This window comes from Rattus norvegicus, chromosome 19, assembly GCF_036323735.1.
Source record: "Rattus norvegicus strain BN/NHsdMcwi chromosome 19, GRCr8, whole genome shotgun sequence".
NCBI lineage: Eukaryota > Metazoa > Chordata > Mammalia > Rodentia > Muridae > Rattus > Rattus norvegicus.
In genome coordinates, this window is record NC_086037.1 from 36579889 (window position 1) to 36599887 (window position 19999).

The 19999-nt window shown below is 44.2% G+C and overlaps 1 protein-coding gene across 1 annotated transcript in view; it reads right to left on the reverse strand.

The window, feature by feature from the left end:
• Nucleotides 1-847: 847 nt before the first annotated feature.
• The window catches only part of Lonp2 (lon peptidase 2, peroxisomal), a 91507-nt gene continuing 72355 nt past the window's right edge, over nucleotides 848-19999 (reverse strand). The window contains exons 12-15 of the mRNA NM_001399196.1: nucleotides 8438-8580; nucleotides 4297-4504; nucleotides 3739-3929; nucleotides 848-1220 (exon numbers count right to left, since the gene is read on the reverse strand). Of these exons, the coding sequence (NP_001386125.1) occupies nucleotides 999-1220; nucleotides 3739-3929; nucleotides 4297-4504; nucleotides 8438-8580 (764 nt within the window). The 3' untranslated portion in view covers nucleotides 848-998. The remainder of the gene's footprint in view (nucleotides 1221-3738; nucleotides 3930-4296; nucleotides 4505-8437; nucleotides 8581-19999) is intronic.

Genomic DNA, 19999 nt, shown 5'->3' on the forward strand with positions numbered 1-19999 from the left:
TGACTCTAGAATTAAAATTGAGTTATGTTGGATTATTGTTGAATCGGCAATACTACTAAATTATTATTTCACACATGGACACATTAGAAAGCTAGTAAGCATAAGGGCTGACTTCATCCTCTGGTACCGTGGACTGAGTCACAGGACAGGACAGATAGGACAGGCCTAGCAAGTTGACATGCTTGGGATTTGGTATGAACAAGTAAAAGGGGTAGCAGAAGTGAGGATTCTGAGTTTCATGGCCTTCCCAGAACACACAGCTGCTCCCCCTTTGGGCCTGTACTTTGAGATTACAGGCACCCAAAGTTCTTGTGATGCTGTAATGACTGCCAGCTCATGCCTCTGTCCCATATAATTAATGTTCCCATTGCTGCTTCCCTGTATTGTCATGGTGGTGCTCACCCTAGACACAGACATAAGGACAGCTGCCTAGAGTTCTCTTTGCTAGTTCCCCTTCCAAGTGATTGGTTCCAATTGGTTCCAGGATCCGATAAAGTCTGTCTGGGTCTCCATAGCTAAGCGTGTATGCCAGCTGTTTTTGTTCTGTTTGTCACAGCATTTCTCTACATAGTCGTGGAACTTGCTGTGTTGAACATCAAGCTGGCCTAGAACATCAAGAGATCAGCTGCCTCTGCTTCTCTTCCTGTGTGCCTGTGCCATGCCTGGCTCATTCAGTTATTCTGCACACCAAACACTGGTGAGAGGAGTTCCTGGACCTCCACTTCACCCAAGTTGGATTCAGGTCTATAGTGGGCCTAAGGGTTGACATTTCTAGAAAGTTCTCTGTTCTAAGACCACAGAGTACCTCTGTCTTTGCCAGGGACACCAAACCCACTGAATACCGGGATTCTAGATTTAATTACTTTATTAAACCGACATTTCTGTAATCAACAACAACTACTTAGACAGACCCACTGCTGTCTGATTATGTCCATAGGTCAGGGGTGTTCTGCTTACGCATTTGGTGCCTCATAATTAAGTTCAGCTAACACTAGGGCCTATAGTTTGCTGTCAGTGAGACCAGGTCTGGTCTTGACAGTAAAGCCACCATCAAAAGCTGCATTGAGAACTTCATCCAGGCAGCTCGCTGTGACAAAACTTAGATCCTGTTTGACGTTGCTTGGGATCTCCTCGAGGTCCTTTTCGTTCCTCTGCGGAATTATGATATGCTTCAGTCCTGCTCGGTGTGCTGCCAGGACTTTGTCTTTAATTCCACCCACCTGCCAGGCAAAAGGAGACAACTCTGAAGTTTACGTTCACTGCAGAGTGAATCGACCTTTAACTGACCCATCACTGACTTAGACATTCAAGCCCACCTCCCATTTTGTGATAGAATGAGCTAGGAAGTTACTGAAAAGCTTAATGGTAGCCTATTTAAGGACATTTGTGACTTCTATATTATATACTTTTAATGAGAGAGAAATTGAAACCTTGATGACTACACACGGTTTTGTCATTTGCAACCTTGTGTTTAGGTTGGTTGTGAAGCAGGACTGCATTAGCGGGGTTCTACTCTTCCTAGCTAGAAGAAAGGAATTTGAAGGTTTCACCATAAAGAAATGCATGGAGGAAATGCACATGCATGTGAATGTCATAGAACATGTACATGTGGGGTTGGGGATTTAGCTCAGTGGTAGAGCGCTTGCCTAGAACATGTACATGTACTGAACATCATGCATCTCAGTACATGCCACTCCCCCCCCCCCCCCCCCCCCCGAGCTGGGGACCGAACCCAGGGCCTTGCTCATGCTAGGCAAGCGCTCTACCATTGAGCTAAATCCCCAACCCCAGTACATGCCACTTTTGTTTTTATGAAATGCTAGCTTTGTTTTTATGAAATAAAGATTTTTAAGTTAACAAAAGAGAACTGCTCTTACACAGGAAGCTCAGTTGTGTTACAGGATTATTGTCTTCATTACCACAAAGCAAGGCTTTTGTGCCACCTAAAAGTGAGAACACTCCAAGCTAGACTCTTTTCAGGGTAATTGTTTTTGTTTTGTGACAAAATCATTGTAGATTGGCCTGGCCTTGAGATCCATCTGCCTCTGCTCCCAGTCCCTAATGCTGGGATTAAAGGCACGTGCCACTAGTCCTGGACCCTCTTGTGGTTTAAAAACAAAAACAAAAACAAAAAAACAAAAAAAAAATGCCCAAAATGATTCCTTCACAAAAGGTGGAGTCTAATTCCGAGATGTGGGCCTGGCTCTGTAACTTGTCTGTGTGAAGCACACTGTGTTGGAAGTGATGCTATGTGAATTTCAAGGTTAAGGTATAGAAGGAGCTTCTGCCTGGATTGTTATCTAACCCTAAAGGAAGCAAGATAACAGGTCTGAGATTATCTACACAGACTGGGAAACCCCCAAGGTGAAGAAGACTTGGGCCTCCTATGCATCCTGCAGAAGCAGGTCCTCCCTAGCCACCTGGGTGACTATGGCCTGCAATTAGAGACCCTGAGCCACAAGAAGGCTGCCTGCAGGCTCAGCACCTTCTAACGCCTAACTGGCTAGGCTGTAAGCCTTCCTACACAGCTGCCACTCAGCCCCATGCTGTGCTCTTCTGCAGTGCCTTCTTCAGAGCAGATTCTCTCTCTCTCTGTTTCCTCTCTCTCTCTCTGTTTCCCCTCTCTCTCTCTCTCTCTCTCTCTCTCTCTCTCTCTGTCCCCCCCCCCCCTCTCTCTCAGTGAGCTGAAAACTCCAAGAACGTCTTTGCTGGTTGGTGCAAACCTTCAAGTTGAGGCTACCTTCTGCTCCAGGATATGCTGTTACTTCTCTGACTATTCTTCCATTTTTCTGTTTGCTATAATTTGATGTTGGATATGCCAATCCAAAAGGTTCCCTTTACTTCAGCCTTAGCAAGTACTTTTTTTTTTTAAATTCTACTATTTTTCTTCATGATCCTTGCATGGTTCAATGAAAATACCAGGGTACAATGTTAGTGGTTTTTCAATATTAGGAATTGAACTAAGTCATATGCAAGAGTAAGAACAAGCAAGTTCTCTGCTATTGAGCCATATTTCTGGCTCCTTTTTACTTTGAGGCTAAGCTACCCATGCTGCTTCAGTCTTCCAGCGTTGCTGGGGTTTTACAAGTGCCTGGCCCCTTTAGTGACCTTAACTACTTGTGGGTGTCTAATCTACTACCATCTGTATAAGGACTTTGGTAGAGGGAAGAATATTTGCTGCTGCCACTGCTCATTCTCCTCTTCCTCTTCTTGCTATGGCTCTGTCAAAATTTTGTCCTATCAGACAAGTCCTGGACCTAGTCCTCCCAGAAAGCCTAATCCTTGAGTCCTGTGTATTTCCACAGCACTTGAATGCAGGTCAGAATATGCACCGGAGCCCAGGAACCTATAGAAAGTGTTTTGCTATAAATTTTGCCAACTATGGTGCTAGGGTGTCTCATGAGCTCAGACACCCGCAGTCCCGTTTACGTATATGCAGGGCACTTGACTGTCAAGTAGAGAGCAGAGACCTCAGACATTCAGGTGAACCGCTGATCTTCCTGTAGCCACACTAACATTTCTTTTCCTGCCAATATTTTTAGATGATAGGGAAACTTGGGAGATGGTCAGGTTTCCTTTTACTTGACCAAAAGTTTAAAATAACATGTTAGTTACAGGTATTAATGTCTATTTTAAACCAAAATTTTTACAGAAAGAAAGCAAGCTACCATTCATGCAAATTTAAAATTAGTAATTTAAGTAAAAATTACAAGAACATGATCTGTTTTCTATACTTACCGGAAGAACAAGTCCTCTCAGTGTAATTTCCCCAGTCATGGCTACATCTGAGCGCACAAGCCGCCCACTGAAGAGTGAGGCGAGACAAGTTACTATGGTAACACCAGCAGATGGTCCATCTTTTGTGACAGCTCCAGCTGGGAAGTGCAGATGGATGTCTGTGTTGTCAAGAAGATCAAAACTTCCAAAAGCTTTAAACAGAGGGAAAAGGATTTTAATGTAGAAAAATTAAGCCTAGTTTTTTCCTCTGAATAAAATCAAACACAAAAATGAATATTTTGTATAAGTGGACCCTTGAAGATGTTAGTGGATGGTGTGGTTAGAGTGAGGTCTGGGTGGTGAGACTCTCTCTAAGTGTGATTTAAAGTTTTGCTTTTGTATCTAGTTCAGGGACCCAGCCAGCCGACCTAACAATGTCTAGAGTCTCTGCAGGGCTTCCGAGGCCAAGCCCTCGACTTTCCTGAATGGTGATGTCTTTGTCTCCGTGTGAGATCCTTCCTGGATCGTGGTCCAGAGCCCTCCTTCCCAGCTGTGTCCCCATGCAGTTAGGCCATGTACCATTAGTCAGGTGGTATTTCTTCGCATTGCTTCGAAGCCAGCTAATGGCGAGATGGGCAGACTCCTTCATGACGTCCCCGAGCTGGCCAGTCAGTGTTAGCTGGCCTTCGCCGTCCATTCGACTTGCCTCCACAAACATAATTTTGCCACCCAAGGGAGTCCATGCTAACCCTATTGCCACTCCAGGTTGACTCAAACGCTCGGACACCTTGAAAGATGAAAATATCAGTTCTGTCAACCTGTAGAAATGGTTCCAGAGCACTTGAACCACACTGTCCTGTAGGAGTTATACACTTGAGCACCGACTTCTGACAACTCATTACCTGACATTATCTGAGTCACATGTCTGACTATCTGGATGTTCTTATTTAGTGTTCACCAGATGTAGTTCAGCCATACACATGCGTGAGGAACTGACATCCAGGAGCAGTTGGGTCCAGTTACAGATGCCTTGATTTTCAGGGCATTTTCATTGGACCATGCGTCTCTACATATCAAAGTCTGCCTGACTTCTTAGTACATTCGTTTGCTTCAGGGAGCAACTGTCCTCTCACCAACACTCATCTGACAAGTGCCAGCTCTCACGAGCTTTCTGTCGCCACTCCTTGGTGATATCCTAGACCCAGGGCAGTGCTGCTGGATGCCAGCTGAAGTAGAACAAGCTGCTTAGCTGAGATTATGAGTGTAGGTGATAAACACTCCCCAGGTATGAAAATGCAGAGTAACAACTGGGAGACAGCAATGCTAACTTTGACTGCGCCCAGCATCTCCAGGCTGCCTGTTCTGTGGTGTTATCTGTGTTGGAGGATAAGTACAGTTGTGTCACCAAGTGCAATCCAATGTGCAGCTTCTCTGCTGTCAGGTGCCTGGGTTCACTATGGAATAGCAAAGACTGGCTGGTTCCTGGGAGAGGGCTGGGTGCTCAGACCCAGTCTTTTGTAGCAGGTGTGTGCAGTGGAAACATGGCATCAGTGAGCCATGGGTAGGTGGCCGACTCTTAAGCATTCACTTTGACCTGTATCTCACAGGTAGGTATCTGGCAGCTTAGCTGTCCTTCAGACTAACTCCACCACACACTTCCCTCTAGCACTGGCACCTGCTCTGTTCTATATTTGAAAAAGAAGATTAATATGTATGCCAGTGCTGTTTAAAAACAGTACATAGATGATGAGAGTGCTGTGCTCACAATTTAAAAAATTAATATTGAGTCATTTTTTTATTCTCATTACATGGCTTCTTTCCAGGGTTAGATGAACTAACCCTAAAGAACACTCTTCAGAATGCAAAGTCATGTTTAACATAATAAGCCACTTGTTACAATTTTATTACCCATCAATTGCATTGTTACAGTTGAATCCTCAGAACTAGTAACTATGTTGCTTCAAGAAACCAGGCATAGAGGATCCAGGGTCAGCTAGTAGTCACCTGGCAGCCCAGCCAGCTACCTGTTAACTCCAGTTTTAGGGGATCCCATTCTTTCTTTTGGCCTCCATGGGCACCAGGTATGCAAGTGGTACATACATATTCAGGGGAAACACCCATACACATGAAATTAGAAAGAAGCCAGGCTGGGAGGATGATGCAGTGGGTAAAAGAACTTGCTCACAAATCTGATGACCTGAGTTCAGTTCTAGGCTCAAGTAGAAAGCTGAGTATGGCAGTGTGACTCACTCCTGCAGGAGATAGGAGGCAGAAGAGGAAAAGCTTGCAGATCAGTTAGTCTGATGAGTGGTGTCAAAACCACGAAGGACCCTGCCTCAAAAACCAACTTCAAAACCCTGTTTACACACTAGCACTTACTAACTTCCCCTTATATTACTTATTTGTGGAGTCACTAGGTTTAGATGGTTTTCCTAGGGCTGGGGAGCTGGCCCAGCTGGTGAAGGGGCTCGCTAGCCTGATGACCTAATTTTGATCCACAGAGGAACCCATATGGTGAAAGGAGAGAACTGATTACTGAAATCTGCTTTCTGCCCTCCACATGCATACTGTGGTATGTGCCTCCTGTGCACACACACAATGGACACAAACCTTTTCAGAATGTTTTTCTCACTGTCAAATTAGAACAAAAGCATCTCAAGTTAACCACAGTCTTCCAAGGCTTTGTGCGTGTTAGGCAAGGAGTGTACTACTGAGCTCTAACCCCGGTCCTCAATCTTCCCACTCATACACCAGTTAGGCTAACGTGTACTGAAGAAGCAGTTAACATATTTAAAGAAAAGCTTAATGAGTATTAGGTAAGGTCTCTTAGCGGGTACCGTTCCATGCATGTCACGGCACATGTGGAGGTCAGAAGACAACTCTGTGGAATCTGTTTTCGCCTCCCATCATGTGGGTTCTGGAAACTGAACCCTGTCTGGATCTCAGACTTAGCAGTAATCTTTAACTTGCTGAGTTGTTTTTCTAGCCCTATTGCTTTTAATACTTTGAAGATCAGCACTTAAGGAACATTTGCATATCTAACTGTGGCCAAGTTTATATTGCTTTCATGTAACATGACTAAAATAGTTATATGTTCAAATGTGCAGCTTTTCAGTCTAGGGCAATGTGACCCTTTCAGTTTAGGGGAAGACTTAGGGACCCACCAAGATTTTTTTTTTTTTTAAGATTTATTCATTTATTATATATAAGTACACTGTAGCTGTCTTCAGACACACCAGAAGAGGGCATCAGATCTCTTTACAGATGGTTGTGAGCCACCATGTGGTTGCTGGGAATTGAACTCATGACCTCTGGAAGTGCAGTCGGGTGCTCTTAACCGCTGAGCCATCTCTCCAGCCCCCCACCAAGATTTTTATATTCACTTCAGGGCTTTCACAAGGAGCCTCCCTTTACATTCAAGATGGTAGAAGATTTCACATGTATTAGCTAAGGTGCTATAAGGACAATCAGATGACATCAGACAGTGCTCTAAGACATGCTTACAATTCCTCCTTTTTGTTCTTTCTACTGCTTCTAGAGCTCCTGGAATGGCAAAACTGCATCCAAACCCAACACCACCTGAGAAGGGTTGTATAACAGGGTCAGTCCTCTGTGTTAATGTAGTTTAGTGCTCAGAGAACGGCCACATCGAGCTTTTGATGGGACACCTAGAGAAAGAGGCCATGGGCCTGGGATCAGAATCCGTCTTCACTCATGCAGACAGCAACTAACAGTGACTTTTCTCAACCAAAATTAAGCTCAGTTTTTTTAAAAAAATTCAAATCCATGGTATCTTAAGAATTTAAACAGGGCTGGAGAGAGGGCTTAACAGTTAAGAGCACTGCTCTTCCAGGGGTCCTGAGTTCAATTCCCCACAACCACATGGTGGCTCACAACCATTTGTAATGGGATCTGATGCCCTCTTCTGGTGTGTCTGTATTCTCACATACATTAAATAAATAAATCTTTTTAAAAAAAAAAGTCAATTGTAGTTAAAAAAAAAAAGAATTTAAACAACCCAAACAGTACCTTTGGTTGTATGATCAGGTTCTGATTCACTGGCAGGAATAAACAAAGACTGACTACTCTGGTAACTGGCAGCTCTGTGGGAGGCTCGTCGGCTTCAACAGCCGTTCAAAAGTCACACACGGACACGGTAGATGGGTGTGGGGTCTGTCTTCTCCCCTTTGTTGGAAGCCCTTGGAGCCTTTGAATGTTTTCTGGAGAGACTGCTTTCTGCACAGTGAACAGATCTCATTTTGTACACACCTTCAGGAGTCTTTCCTAGGGATTACCTGTGAATGCACCTGAACACCTAAACAGCACGAAGGACACAGTGCCCTCAAACGCTCTATTTTATCAGCTACTGCCATCGCCTGCCTCAGCTCATCCCAGCTCTTAGGCCTTCTGTGACGGAGGAAGGGGGAAGGCAGAAAACAGTGACAGGGTTAGAGTAGACGCAGGTTAACCCTTCGGGAGTTACCCACCAGACAGTTTGCTCTTGGCAGACGCCTGTGCTTTTCAAATAGTTGGGATCGGGGCTGATTTGCTGCCTCCTTCCCAAGCCCTAGGTGGCCAAGACAACAGGGCGTCCTTGATGAAAATGCATAGGACAAGATACAGTTTACTCTGCATAGGCAGATCAATGAGCACGAGAAACCCCAACTCTACTTGTCCGACACAAAGCAAGCAGCAGTGTAAAAAGGATGAGAGTCATCACCTCCAGCTCATACAGTGGTGGCCCCAGGATGTCTTTCAGGGCATGGGAGTCGATGAGAATCGGCATTTCGGGTGGCAGGGCCAAGTCTGCGGCATCCCCGATGGATTCAGGTTTTGCATCTTCCAGCACATGTTCTTTGCACCCTAGGAGAAATACTTATTTAGAAGTTCCAAGAGCTGTCGGATTGAAAATTCATACTAGAAAAGAGCAACTGGGAGCTGGAGAGATGGCTCAGCGGTTAAGAGCACTGACTGCTCTTCCAGAGGTCCTGAGTTCAAATCCCAGCAACCACATGGTGGCTCACAACCATCTGTAATGGGATCTGACGCCCTCTTCTGGTGCATCTCAAAACAGCTACACTCTACTCATATAAGTAAAAATTGATAAAAAAATAGAAAAGAGCAACTGGAGGCACAGTGAATGCCAACAGTTTAGTCCTTTATGCATTTATGGGCACAGACTTTTCCCTGTACACAGGCTGAGGAACTGGCCTTTCAAAGCCCTGAGGTGTTTGCAATTGCCTTTACTTCTTTACTGTCTCTGTGGAGAGAGGAAACTTGACTTGTCTTCTTTTATTTATTTTTATTTTTTATTTTTTTAAGATTTATTTATTTATTTATTTATTTTATGTGAGTACACTGTTACTCTCTTAGGACACAGCAGAAGAGGGGGGCATCAGATTCCATTACGGATGGTTGTGAGCCACCATGTGGTTGTGGGAATTGAACTCAGGACCTCTGTGCTCCAAACACTGAGCCATCTCTCCAGCCCCTTGTCTTCTTTTAAAATACATTTTTTTCCATTGAGAAGGCTTGGTTGAGTGTAGAGGCTCCAACCTTTCAGCAACTGGGAAGCTCGAGGAAGGCTGTGGAAAATTCAGCGTCACCCTGGGCTACATGGTGAATTTCAGGTCAGCCTAGGCTACAAAATAAGATGCTGTCTATAATCAACAAATATCTTCCACAGTAACACCACTGAGGCTACCGAAGATGAAGTGTGTCTCGGGCCTTGACCAGCTCAGGCAGGACAGTCACGGCTCCAACCTGCCTGAGCTCGAGAGGGAGTCTGTGAGTAACCTGGGCACTGGTGAGGCTGCCTCACAACTAAAGTCAGCCCCAGGCGCACACCTTTAGTCCTGGCACTCAGGAGGCTGCGGGTGCGCTTCCTGCCTGGTCTACAGAGCCAGCCCCTAGACAGCAGGGGTATCTGCAGAGTGAGACCCTGCAGAGTGTGAGGACTTAGGTCCAGAACAGCAATGATCGCCAGGCACAGTTCAACCAATGGCCCCACAGAGCAGAGGCTGAAGGTACAGGCACAATCTGTCACTTCGCACAGTTCTGTTGGTCAGCACAGCCTAGGCCTTGGGACAACCTCAACTCCCTCTTAGGGGACTTTGTTATGGTGTCCCACGTTCCTTTTTATGTTTTTGGAGACTGGGTTTTCTAGGTAGACTAGGCTAGCCTCAAATACTCAACCTCTCTGTCTCAACCTCCCGAGTGCCACCATTTCAGATGTGTGCCGCCATTTCTGGCTAGGCCTCCTGCCCCACTTTCTAACAAGCAATGTGAACAGCACCTTCCTGAGCCACGTGTGGTTCTTGTTTTTATGTTTGCTTTTTTACGACAGGGCCTTGCTATGTAGCCTTGGTTGGCTTTAAACTCACGATCCTTTTCCTCACTCGAGTGCTGGGACTGTGGGCATGTGCCATGGTACCTAGTGAGCACTGACTCTCTGTAAGGGTGAAGTTCAAACTTCAGGTTATTCCTTGCCCATAACTAACTGGGCATGCTACAGTGAAAGTCATAGGCCTAGAATGAGGTACTTCTCCACACTGGAGCATGCTGCTTAGATGGTAAAGTAAAAAGACCTTGTTTTCACTTGGGACATGGGGTTGGCTGAATTATGTGTTAATATTACATGACCTGCAATCTGACCTAAAAGGAGTGAAAGTTTAAAACTAGGGGTCAGGGCACTGGAGAGCTGACTGAGCAGTTAAGAAGCACTGGGCTTGGTTCCCATCACCCACATGACAGCTCACAACTTCCTGTAACTCCAGTACCAGGGGATCTAATGCTTCCAGTCTCCTCAAGTGCCAGGCGCACATGGGGTGCACAGACATTTATGGAAGCAAAATAGGCAAAACATCCACACACACAAAAACCTAAGCAAATGACCTGCCCCAAACCTGTATGGTGCTGGAGAGATGCCTTAATAGGCAAAGGAGGCTGCAGCCGAGCCTGGGAAGTTTGGTTCCCAGGCCTCACATGGTGGAACGAGACTGACTCCCTTAAGTTGTCCTCTGAGGTCTGTGTGGATACACACACACACACACACACACACACACACACACACACACACACACGGTTTTTAAATTAATAGACTCATTTTAGACCAAGTCTCACTATGTATCTCTGGCTTGTGTGGAACTTGCTACATAGACTAGGTGGGCCTCAGCCTGCCCCCCTGTATGTGGGAATGTGGTATGTGCTACCATGCTGGGCGTGAACACGTTTAAAAACTAGAAAACTGTGCCTCTCTTTGTGTCATACCTAGTGTGCTGATAAGTTTTTGTCATAAACTAGAGTTACCTGGGAGGAGGAAACCACAACTGAGGAACTGCCTACATCTGACTGGCTTGTGGTTTTGTTTTCTTGAAAAATGACTGATGTGGAAGGGCTCACCCTACTGTGGTGGTGCCACCTACCACATGCCATCTAGGTAGCCATGGAGTGTGTAAGAAAGCACGTGAATGAGCCATGGAGAAACCCAGAAAGCGGAGTTTCCCACAGTATCTGTTTTAGTCCCACCCCAGGTTCCTGCTGGAGTTAGGGTTAGGGTTAGGGTTAGGGCTCTGACTTCCCTTGATGACGGACTGTGGTGTGCAAGTGTGAGTCAAATCAACCCTCCCCTGCCTCAAGTTGATTTTGGTCATGGTGCTTATCACAGCAAGAGAAAGCAAACTAAGACACTAGTCTTGCTTTCCTTTGGTCTTGTCTGGTCTGCTATCTGACAATGTACTTAACCGGTTTCATCTTTTATGATCCCTTTCATACGCCCAGTGAAAGTGTTTTTTTTTTTTAAAGATTTATTTATTTATTATATGTAAGTACACTGTAGCTGTCCTCAGACACACCAGAAGAGGGCATCAGATCTCATTACAGATGGTTGTGAGCCACCATGTGGTTGCTGGGAATTGAACTCAGGACCTCTGGAAGAGCAGTCAGTGCTCTTAACCACTGAGCCATCTCTCCAGCTTGAAAGTGATTACTGTGTACACTAATAAATATACAGTGTTTACGGTTAGCTAAAATTGCACTTTATATATTTATTTTGTTATGATTTTCCCCAATCTTTTCTTACAGATCATGAAATTAAGACCCTCCCTCCCCCGTACTTAATTTTTCTTCCAAAGTGATTCAAATATGTATAACAGCAGCAACCCTACATTTCCTCTCTCGTGCTAGCTGGAGTCATGATGAGGGGATCATTAAACGACACAGTGTGACCTCTAGGGTCAAGATTCTTCTGGCCTTCTCTTCACACGTGAATCATGGGTAACAGGAAAGGAAATAAGAAACTTGTTGGCAAGAGAATAAGTTGAACTATGCAAAATCTTAAGGTCCTCACTACCTATTTCTATAGGGTTAGAAGAATTAAAGAGCAAATCTGTTGTAGATTCCACAGTCAATGCACATGATCTAAAGTGTGAGTCTTCTTATACGTCCTCATAACCCTGCCTATAAATGCACGTGATCATCCAAGGTTTGACTCAGCGGATCCTACAAAGTCTTTTTGATCTTCTAACTTCCTCCGTATTATTTAGTTCACACACACACACACACACACACACACACACACACACACACACACACACACACACAAAAGAGCAATTGTTGGCTATTCTGTGGCTTGTGAAAAAGCAGCCTTTCAGGAGGGACTGTTTGCAGTAGCATTAGATCTTAGAGGAGAAGAGAGCGTAGGTATCACTTGTCATACAAAGAGAAAAGGTTACTGACCACAGAGTGCGAGGAAGATACGCAGACAGCTGTCAGCTGCCTCGCTGTGAGCTCTGAGGTGGGGCTGCTGTTGTTGGTTTCCTTTCACTGTCACCAGAGGGGATAAGGCCATATGAGTGGAGGTCAAGACAGTATGGAGCCAATGTGTGGAGATAGCTGGCCTTTTCCAAGTGTAGTCTTGGGCTCAGTGCTTTGTGCACAGAGGGAGCAGGGGTAAGAGCTCTTTCTACAGTAAGCTCAGGGCTCATCTGTCCTAAGAACAGTTCATAGTTAATGTCCCATTTGTCTCTCCTTTCTGAGTACTGCGGATGGAAGTGGTCGGTCACTCTGCTCTCGCTGCTATGGAGCCACCACGGCCATGCTTTCTCCTCAAGGGACCAAAAGAAGCCTCTGCTCCTTTAAATTGCTCCTTGTCGGGTACCCACAAGAAATCTGGCAAAGTGGAGCAACTGTAACAAGCAGGGCTGTGCTTGTAGAAGAGATCTGGAAAGTTTGGGGTAGTGGGATAGAGATGCAGTAGAAGGCTGTAAGCTCCTAGTCATTCTGAGGGAAGCTTGGACAATTCCAGTGTTAACAGGAATATGGACACAGGGAGTTGGGCTCATGATGTTTCCGAAAAATCAAAAGGCTACTGGGGACCACATGAGGCTCTCTGTGTTACATTCTGGCAAAGAAGGTGACTACATCCTATCTGTGTCCGAAAACTTTGAGGAAGGCTGAAGTCATGAGTAATGGTCTAAGTTTGAGGTGGAGCAGATTCAAAGACAGCATAACATCCAGGCCCTAACATGGTGACTGCTCACTGGTCTTTGCCAGATTTGCAAGACAGAGCAGATAGGTATTTTAAAAGCCATGCACTTTGGTGAGGAAAGGAATATGAGTAAGTTTAAATCTGTGAACAGAGTTAAAGCTGTGGGCAGGGATGGTGCTGACAAAGTGTGCACAATGGTTAGAGATTAGTGCCTCTGAAGAGGGCAGAGGGACTTGGCACTACATGGGAAAAAGGAAAGACCTCACCCACAGAGAGCTCCACCATATATCAATGCAAACTGATCTGGAAAGAGAATGGCTGAACAGAGAGAGCTTCTAGGGCATCCGAGGGACCCGAGGTACTCAGAGAAATATTCCCAGGCACAGCCACTAAAGCTTTGGCCCAAGGTAACTAGGGTTTGTTCTAAAGTGGTAGTGCAACTTGGCATTATCTCCTTGGTACTGGTCCTGCAGGCATACAGAAGGCAACAGTTAGAGGATCCTAGGGCCTACACCAAAATCCCGAAAAGCCACCAAAGGCCAGCAACACGTAGTAACATCAGACTCCCTGCATGGAGCTGTGAGAGCAAAACCCTCATTGTAACAGAGCCTCCGATACTGGAGGTGTAGAGACACCAGGCCTAGGAGAGCTGCACTTAGAGACGAATGCAACAGTGGGCAAGCTGGCAGCACAGAGCGGCAGTGGCACACAAATGGGACTCCTGTTGCAATTATGAAAAACTGCCTTACTTAGGAGGTTGTGTGGGTGAGCACCAAAGGTCCAGAAAGCTGCTAAGCCCAGGCAATATGTATCAAGGTTGAAAATGAACTCTATAACCTGTAAGATATAAGAACACTTTACCTCCCATGACAGTCTTACATGTCCTTGGTTCCCCATCCTCTAACAGTGATTGAGGCCAGATGGGCCGGTGTTATTAGCTGGTTTGTATAACTTACACAGAGTGGGTATATCAAACAAACACTGTGGTTGATCTTATAGGTAATATTCCACTTAGAGAACAATAAAGAGGAACTATTTTCTGAACTGCACACTCAATTCTGCCACATTAAAGTCCCATATGAATGCTGCAAATATGTCAACTGAAATAATATAGCTGATAAAAAGTAAACCAAGCAAAGAAATAACTCCAGATGTGTACTTGCCTAGACAATAACATAAGAAACACAAAAACCAAAGGTAACTCCAAAAATTACTAATTCAACAGTAATGGTGAGAGTGAGTTAGATGAACTGTCAGCTAGAAAACTCAAAAGAATGACATAATGATTGAAAGAATGTTCAAAAAATAAAAATAGAATAAACACCCAATTGAGAACCAAACAGCTGAACGAAACAAGGAACATGATGCAAGCTATGAAAGAGGAATTATACTAAGACAGACCAATCTGACATGAGGAAAACTAAGAAAAAAACAACAGTCAAATGAAAATCTCTGTGGAAAGTGTCACCTATATGGGTCAAGGAAAAGACAAAATACCTGAGCTTAATGACAAAGTGGAGAAACTGGAACCATCTAACAAGGACAAAGACAGAACAATAAGAAGGTGCCAGCAGCAATTCTAAATGCACAGGGTTGGTCCACAGAAAAGCCTAACTGTATGGATAATAGACACAGAAGGAGAGTAAGTTCGAGAGACACAGAAAACATTAGCAAACATTAGCAATTATAACAGTCTGGGCATAGTGACACACACCTTATTCCCAACACTTGGGAAGCAGAAGCAGGCAGATCTCTAAGTCTCAGGCAATCCTGGTCTACAGAGAGACTTCCAGACCAGCCAGGTCTGCACAGTAAGATTCCTTCTGTCTCAGCATACAAATATCATAACAAAATTTCTTAAAATTTGGAAAAGAAATGCTGATCTAGACACAGGAGGTATTTAGGACACCAAACAGTCATGACCAGAGATGAAAAAGACCCCCTTCTATCTGTCATAAGTGAAACACTAAATATACAAACCCCAAAAGAAAGCGGAAAGAAGCAACTGTGAAACACCCAGTCCGCAGGGCAGGCCCACAAGAACACAGCAGACTCGGTATGAGGGCGGAGACAGATGCATTTCAAGTTCCAAAGACAATGCCAACCTGACTACTACACCCAGCAAATCTGTCACAAGTGAAGGAAAAGTGAAACTATCCACGATAAAAACAGGCTAAGGGAATGCATGAGCACTACACCAACTCTACAAGTTACCTAAAGGAATCATTTAGACTGAAGAGAAGAAGAAAAGTCCACCCACAGGACCACAGGTAACAATAAGCCACATGAGAATAATAGCCAAGGAAGAGAAAAGGGAAGAAAACAGACTATAAAATCAACAAAATAACAGAAGTCAATACATAGTTTTTAAAACTAGCTCTGAATCTTTTTTTTTTTTTTTTTTTTTTGGTTCTTTTTTTTTCGGAGCTGGGGACCGAACCCAGGGCCTTGCGCTTCCTAGGCAAGCGCTCTACCACTGAGCTAAATCCTCAACCCCAACTAGCTCTGAATCTTAATGGTGTCAATTCCCCAATCAAAATGCAAGGACTAGTAGAATGGACCAAAGGCCAGAAATGGCTCTTTGCTCTCTCCAAGAAACACATCTAGCCACAGACAACAAACACTATCTTAGTGTGAAAGGACAGACAGGTAGTCCAAGCAAATGGAACTAGGAAACAAGCAGGTGCCACTCTTCTAGTATGTGACAGACTTCAAATCCAAGCAGGAAGAAAAGGTAGTCAGTCACTCAATATTGACTATGGAAACAATCTACCAAGAGGCACTGTGATTCTAAACATATGCCCCAAAGCAGGTAGACTCGATTCCATGAACAAAACCTATGATGTAAAGGCCCAGATTAAAGTTAGCACAACAAAAGTGGGTGACATTAGTTGACAGGTCCTCCCAACAAACCACAAACCGACAAGACAGGAGAGATTGCCCAGCAGTTAAGAGTACCAGCTGCTCTTCCAGAGATTCAGGTTTGTCCCAGCAACTACACAACAGCTTGCAACCATCTATAACTCTAATTGCAAGGGATCTGATTCCCTTTTCTAGCCTCCATTGGCACCAGGCACACACAGGGTACACGGTATATATGCAGGCAAAACATTCATACACATAAGGTAAAAAAATTAAAAACTAGAGAAATATGTGAATGAAATGATTACCGAGCAAATGGACTTAACAGACACTATATATAGTACATTCTACTGAAGCACTGTAGGATATAAATGCTCTTAGAAGCCCTTTCTCTAAAATAAATCATAAGTTCGGACACAAAGCAAATCTCAACAATATACATGAAAACTGAAATAATTCCTTGTACTCACAACAGTAGAATAAGACTACAAACCAACAGCCAGAGAAACCCCAGGGAATTTACAAACTCCTGCAGATTAATATCCTACTGCATAATGACTGGGTCTCTACAAAAATCAAATAGAAAAAAATTCCTAGAATCAAATGAAGGTGAAAACACAACATCCCAACACCTATGAGCTACAGTGAAAGCTGCTCTGGGAAAAGACGTTTACAGCTCTGAGTGTCTACACTAGGAAATCAGAGAGGCTGCAAACAAACAAGGTAATGAATGATAAACCTTAGGGCCCTGGGAAAATCACAAGACAAGAATCATTAAAATATTAAGATCAGTGCTGAAACTGTGATATGGAGACAAACAAACAAAGATACAAAGAATCAATGGAACCAAAATGGTTCTTTGAAAATAAGGACAAACTCTTAGCCAAACAAACCGAGAGAGAGAGAGAGAGAGAGAGAGAGAGAGAGAGAGAGAGAGAGAAACACACACACACACACACACACACACACACACACACACACACACACACCCCAACCATTAGGGATGATAAAGGAGCCATTATAATCAACTCCAGTGGAATTCAGAAAATCATTTGGTTTTATTTTGAAAGCATATATTCTACTAGATTGGAAAATCTACAAGAAACGTATGGATTTCTATGTGGACATGATGTATTAAAATTAAGTCAAGTTGAGATAAACAACTTAAATAAATCTGTAGCAAGCAGTGAGGCTGAAGTAGTAATTAAATCTCTCTCAGCTAAAAAACGTCCAGGTCCAGATGGATTCATGGGTGGATTTTCCTGGACCTAGAAGAACTAACAATAAAATTTCTAAAACTATACCAAAGATAACATAAAAAAGAAAAGAAACAAAGAAATGTCTCTGATGTACTTAGATGCAAATGCTTTGAACAAAATACCTGCAAACTGAATTCAAGAACACATGGAAAAGATGATTCACCAGGATCAAGTTGGATTTAACTACAACTAAGATGTACACCAATGGAAAACAAAGTGAAAAAAATATTCTGGGAAACAGTCCCATGGTTCAATACACATAATCAATAAATGTTACATATTATATAAGAAGACTCAAGGACAACTTGGTTGCTTCCATAAATACAGAAAAGGCACTTGGCAAAACCCAACATTCCTTCCTATTAAAAATTCTGAAGAAACTCAGAATAGGAGAAACAGACCTACAGCCAACACTATGTGAAATTAGGGAGCTCCCATTTCTGTCCATCCTCTTTCTCTGTATGAATTACAGCAGTGTAAGACTGGGAATCACAGCTTTAGCAGCAGGAGAACAGACAGACACAGACAGGTAAATAAGAAGTCCAGTGCCTCCTTGTAGGTGGTCTGTGTCTCTACGTAAGAGACCTAAAGACTCCAACCAGAAGAACCCTTAACTAATAGATACTTTTGGCAGAGTAGCAGGACACAATATAAGCACACAAAAATCATTAGCCTTCCTATATACCAATGGAAAACAAAGTAAAAAAGAATCAGGAAACCCATTTATACCAGTCTTTATAAATAAGTTGGTATAAATATAACCAAATATGTGAAAGACCTCTTCAGTAAAAACTTTACAACACAGTTGAAAGAAACCAAAGAGAACTGGTAGTGCTGGTAAATGCCTTTAATCCCAGTGTTTAGGATGAAGAGGAAGACGGATATCTATGAGTTCGAGGCAGCCTTATTTACAGAGTGAGTTCCAGGACAGCCAGGGTTACATAGTGTGACCCGTTTATAAAACCAAACCAAACCAATCCAAAACAAAAACCCCAATATTGTGAAAACGGCCATACCTCAAAAGCAATATATAGATTCAATTTAATCCTCATCAAAATTACAATGCCATTCTTCACAGAAATAGGAAAAACAATCTTAAAATCCATATAGAAGAGACCAAAGTAATCCTGAGCAAAAGAACCCTATAGGAAACTGTGGGTGCCTCAGTCCTACTTGGAGGGGAAAACAAAATAATCACAGGAGGTGGAGGGTGGGAGGGACTTGGGAGGATGAGAGGAGGGGGAGTGGAAAGAAGGGCGGGTGAGATTAGGTGTGGGAGACAGGCAAATGTACAGAGGTGTGTAGCAATGGGGGATGGGGAACTGGGGTAGTTAACAGCAAGTCCCAGACACCAGGAAAGCAAGAAGCTGCCAGGACCCAATGAGGATGACATCAGCTGAAATGCCCAACAAAGGGGAGGGAGAGCCCGGGAGACCATATCCAGAGGTTAGGTAAGGCCTCTGGTTGAGGGATGGGGCACCCATCCTTCACAAAATTTTAACCCAGAATTGCTCCTGTCTAAAGAAAATGCAGAGGCAAGGAGTGGAGCAGAGACTGAGGGAGGGGCCATCCAGGGACTGCCCCACCTGGAGGTCCATCCCATGTGCAGCCACTAAACCCAGACACTGATGCTGGCAAGTGCTTGCTGACAGGAACTGGATGTAGATGTCTCCTGAGTGGCTCTGTCAGAGCCTTACCCATGTACATGTGGATGCCTGCAGAAAACATCAGACTGAGCACAGGAACCCCAGTGGTGGAGTTGGGGGAAGGACTGAAGGAGCTGAAGGGGTTTGCAACCGGATGGGAGGAAAAACAATATTAACCAACGAGACCCCGCCCAGAGCTCCCAGGGACTAAACCACCAACCAAAGAGTACACATGGAGGGACCCAGGGCTCCAGCTGCATATGTAGCAGAGGACGGCTTTGTCAGGCATCAGTGGGAGGGGAAGCCCTGTGTCCTGTGAAGGTTCGATGCCCCAGTGTAGGGGAATGATAGGGTGGTGAGGTGGGAGTGGGTGTGTGGGGAAGCACCTTCGTGGAGGCAGGAAGAGCGGGGCGGAGTGGGGGATTTTGGGGGGCGGGAGGGGGTATAACATTTGAAATGTAAATAAACAAAATAACCAATAAAAAAATCCTGTAGGAGTTAACACCGTACTTGATTTTAAGTTATATTTCAGAGACATAAGATTAAGAACAGCATGGCTGGGAAGGTAAGATAGCTCAGACAGAAGCGTCTGCCACTTTGATCCCCAGGACCCCAGTGGAAGAGGAAAACCAACTTCTAAAAAATTATCTTTTGATCTTCATATATGCCTCATGTCATGAGTGTACACACACACACACACACACACACGCACGCGCGCGCGCGCGCGCGCGCGCACACACACACACACACACACACACACAACACGCGCACGCGCACAAACTCAAATAAAATATAGTGAACTAATTTTCAAAAATGCACGGTACTCTCAACAAAAACCGGCACATAAATTAATGAAGTTGAGGACTGCGATGCATGGTTATACAACTAAAGCCTCCTGATTTTTGACCGAGGCCAGAATTACACTGGAGAAAAGATAGCATCTTCAATAAATGATACTGGGAAAACTGGACAGAAATGCAGAGGGATGGCACTAAGTCCTTATCTCTCACCATCTACAAAATCAGCTC